Raw genomic sequence first — 4593 nt, 5'->3', positions numbered from 1 at the left:
GTACAGTACAACACTGTAAAGCATGTTTGGTTGTCTATTTATAAAAATTGGTTGTGTAGTTATCACTATCCAAAAAGCATAGAATATAATTTGTGATCTAAAAGTGAAAAACGCATAAAAATATTTATCCAATATCCAACGAACAACACAGAGATATTATACGAAAAAAAGACCAGGTAAAAATCCGCGAAAACACGCAGCCGCTCTTGCCCAATACTTTGGAATCCACAATTACATCCACTACCTCTTTAACTCAACCACAGTTAACCTTAACCACACTTCACCCTTCCTTTACAAATCCCCCTTCCACCTTCAATTCTCCACATCTCTTTTCTCTCTCATTTCTCGGTTTCATTTCTCCGCACTAAGGAATCAAATCAAATTAGGGTTTCAAATTTCAACCATGAGTTGCAATGGCTGTAGAGTCCTCAGAAAGGGCTGCAGTGATACTTGTATCCTCCGTCCTTGTTTACAATGGATCGATTCACCTGAAGCTCAAGGTCACGCCACCGTCTTCGTCGCTAAATTCTTCGGCCGTGCCGGACTTATGTCCTTCATCTCCGCCGTACCGGAAAATCAACGTCCATGTAATCATCATTTCATTTTTTGTTACTTATAACTCTTCCTAAAATTATATTTTGTAATTTTACAAATTTGCCCCTGCTTTATAATCTTAACAACGCAACTTTGCAGGGTAAAATTGTAATTAGGACATTATAAGCTTAATGCTAGGGTTTATATTATAATTAATATTAAGTATTACGTAGTAATTTTAATAATTGTGAATCTTACCGGTGATGTTGTGCATATGCAGCACTATTTCAATCGCTGTTATTTGAAGCTGCTGGCCGGACGGTGAATCCGGTGAACGGTGCCGTCGGACTGTTATGGACAGGAAACTGGCGCGTGTGTCAGGCATCGGTGGAAACAGTACTCCGTGGTGGAACCTTACGGCCGATGACCGAACTAATCGACGGTTTTCCGATGATGCCGGAGAACGGTGATTCGTCGGATCCGGTTACACAGATGCAATCGAAGGTGCAAAAGCGCCGACGAGCATCACCGGATCTCGATCTGAATCATAGTTTTCCGGCGAATAAAGGCTTACCGGAGAAACGACGGCACGGAAGTCCGTCGATGAATTCCGATGATTCATCGGTTACTACAACGTGTTATTTAGACGGTGGATTTGGAGAGTATGATTACAGTCAACAAGGAAATCAAGTGCATCTGTTGAATTTGTTTAAATGATGATGAGTGGTTGATTCAGATTGACTGTCAATTTTGATTTTAATTTTATAAAGTATATTTGTAAGCCGGATTTTTATATATTCCGGCGACTTTTGTAGATCACCGGCGCGGGATTGCCCTCCGTCTCATATTTTGTTTTTGTAACGAGGGGAAAATGAAAGTTGGCCGGTGATATTTTTATTTACTACTCCAGTAATATATATTTTATGTTTATTTCTATCCTGAGTTTCGTTAACCGCAAATAAATTAAAGTGTACGTTTCTTATAATTAATTTTCTTATTCTTATTTAATTTTATTTTATTAGGTCGAAGGTTTTGGACACTTTTAGTAGGGATGATTCTCACAGACACTTTTTTATCCTCACACACCAATTGAGTATCTTTATAAGAGTAAAAGGTTAAAATAGGCGTTTGAGGATCAAAAAAGTGTGTGTGAGAATCATCCCCTTTTAGTACATGTATTATATTATATACTTTGAAAATAAAGATTTGAAAATAAAGGTTTTGGACACTTTTATAGATGTATTTCTAACACACTCTTTTTTAATCCTCACACACATATTTTAACCTTTTACTCTTCTAATAATATTCCATTTTTTTAAATTATATCTTAGAGCTTATTTATTGTGTTTGCATAACTACAGTGGACTAAATTGCAGAGTACTATTTTGACAGAAATAGATAATCATTTTATGTATATTTATATTTATATTTATATTTATATATATTAATTTATATAAATTACTACTCTCTCCATCACATATTAATTGTTCAAAGACAATAAACACACAACTTAAGAAAATATCATAAAAGTATTGTATTTTCTGTATATTTTCCAATATAACCCTTATTTTTTTTTTCTCTTTTAATCTCATCTACATACATTAAAGTTATAATAGAATTTAATTTTTTTATTTTTTTCTATTTATAGAAGTAAACTATTAATTTAAGATATTCAAAAATAGAAATATGGGACGGAGGGAGTAAATATTTATATTTATATTTATTATATTTATGAGCGTAAATATTTAGACAGTAACATTTTATATCATTATTGAATTATTTTATGAGATACAATAACAATTATTATATTAAATTTAAATTTAAAATATAAATTAAAATATTACTCTTTCTGTCTCAAACTTGTTGTCCACAAACAAGAAAACATACAATTTAAGTTACCCTTATTTTTACTTATCTTTTTTTCTTACATGAATAAAGTAAGAGTCATAAAAGGTTTTTATCACCTAATTTTTTTTCTATTTATAAAAATGTACAATTAATTTTAAACATATCATAATAAATAATTAACAATAGATATGGAAGAGAGGTATTATAGGTTTTTTAACAATGGGAAACATTATTATACTCCGTGTTTTGTAACTTAAAATTTTTGATTACGGATAAATACATCAATTCACGTCAATTTAATCATACATACGTTATTATTTTATGTGAAAATTGTTTATTGTTACGTCAAATTTAATGTTGCACTAAGCACCGTATAATATTAGTAAAGTATTTAGTTCTAACTTTGTTTTACACTAATTAAACATCATCGGACATATTTATATATATATAAATTGTGGTAAATAGTGTCACCATTTCACTGGCTAAGACCAAACGTTAACAGTAACCGCTACTCATATCCTTCTCTGACCCGATCCATTTTACAAACCCACATTCATACGCCTTCACAACCTTCATTTGCCTAGGGTTTTCACGCCAGATTGTTCCAGCGATTTGTAGCGGCTCCATCATCCCCACCATCGTCGGCTCCATCGCCACCATCTTGGTTTCAGATTCAATGAAAAGGCTGATTGTAATCAAGATTCCTTCATATTCAACAGGTATTTTTTCTCATTTATGATTTTTGGTTCCTATATAATGTTCCTCTACTTTCTTTTAATAGTTATTGGAATTGTTAATTTTTAGGGTTTAAATCCGTGAATTTAAGGTAAAAGTATCAATTTAATCAGAAAAAATCAAACTATAGGTTCTTGAAATTCAAACTATGATTCGATTTATCTGTAGGTATTTGTACACAAGTCATAATTCCATTTAATGGGTTCCTCTTCTTAATAATTTAAGGTGAGTAAATAACCATTTCTCTTAACTTTTCTTTACAATGTTATCACTGTAGTTGTTCTTCTTATTCATAACGAAAGTTTGCAGATTGTGAGATTTTCATGGAAAATGCCATATTAGCATAATTTATTGCTTTGTATTTTTTACTTGCTCTCTAAAAAAGTGTTCTTTGTTTTATTCGACTATTAATTGCAAATTATACATTTAAACACTTGGGTTGTAACTTCATTTTGATAAACATATATGAGCATATTGAAAAGGTAGTATCGATCTTATATTTGATTTCTGCTTAAATATTCATCTTTTTATGGGTTATGAATCACTATGTCATTAATTGTTTTGCTTATGTTTGACTGTATGCAGATTGTTCTTTTTTGATGATGAGTGCACAACATGTTTGTTGAAATGCCCAAGAAAAGATTTACTAATAATGGTGCAAATTTGTTGCTCTTGATTTATATTTATTTGGTGCAGGAGCAAATATATGTAGCCATCGCTCTTAGTTGGTATTTTGCTTTAACACTTATAGTTATAGTTTATCTTTCATTAATGGTGTTTGCTTCACTTGATGGTCAACATCGGTCAAGAAACAACCAAATTCGAGCGTCTAGACCCCTGTTATGCAGCCTAGTTTAATAATCTATATATGCTTATATATGGTTTTTTTTCCATAGTTTTTTGGTGTAACTGCAGAAATAGTCAGACGGTTGATGGAGGTTTTAATTGACTGATTTTGTAATTTGAACCCAACTGATCGTGCAACTATAGTTGCTTGGGTATTTCATTTGAAGGTGAAAGAGTTTGTGTCCGTGTTAAAAAAGGAAGAACATTTCGGTCATTATGAAGTAGGTATGGCTTCTTTTTGGCAGAATTTTATGTTCCAATGTGCCAAAATCTAATTATGTTTACTGGTAACATATTCCGTGTATTTTTCTTAATATGTTTTTTAGATGTTCGTTGGTTACTGAATGATAGATATGTGTCCCCTTTTTGAGTATTATTATTTAGTGTTTGTTGATAACTGCTGTTTATAGTATTCCATACGTGTTGTTCAAATTCATTTCGTTATATACTCAATCATTAATCATGTTCTAAAGAACTTTCTTACGATTTATTCACGTTTAACGTTGCTACGTAGTCTACCACAAAGAGAGTACTATAGGAAATGGAACGGATTTGAGGTAACGTACATCATACCTATGTAGTATGCTGACTCTTTTTTGGTTCTGGGCCTTTCATAGCTCTTAATAATGA

The 4593-nt window shown here is 31.8% G+C and overlaps 1 protein-coding gene and 1 long non-coding RNA gene across 2 annotated transcripts; both read left to right on the top strand.

Annotated features, from left to right (window-relative positions):
* The first annotated feature begins 321 nt into the window (after window positions 1-321).
* LOC139861790 (LOB domain-containing protein 37-like) lies at window positions 322-1468 on the top strand. The gene is made up of 2 exons (XM_071850296.1): window positions 322-587; window positions 815-1468. Exons 1-2 carry the CDS (start codon window positions 404-406, stop codon window positions 1249-1251), a joined length of 621 nt encoding a protein of 206 aa, XP_071706397.1. The 5' UTR covers window positions 322-403; the 3' UTR covers window positions 1252-1468.
* A 1446-nt stretch (window positions 1469-2914) lies between these two features.
* On the top strand, window positions 2915-3903 carry LOC139861390 (uncharacterized). The gene is made up of 3 exons (XR_011763749.1): window positions 2915-3101; window positions 3286-3342; window positions 3703-3903. It is a non-coding gene; the product is annotated as an uncharacterized lncRNA (long non-coding RNA).
* The last annotated feature ends 690 nt before the right edge of the window (window positions 3904-4593 follow it).

The sequence above is a fragment of the Rutidosis leptorrhynchoides genome, chromosome 8 (assembly GCF_046630445.1).
Source record: "Rutidosis leptorrhynchoides isolate AG116_Rl617_1_P2 chromosome 8, CSIRO_AGI_Rlap_v1, whole genome shotgun sequence".
In the NCBI taxonomy this organism is placed as follows: Eukaryota; Viridiplantae; Streptophyta; class Magnoliopsida; order Asterales; family Asteraceae; genus Rutidosis; species Rutidosis leptorrhynchoides.
Note: the sequence above shows the minus strand (reverse complement) of the source record. Positions and strands in the feature narration are given on the sequence as shown.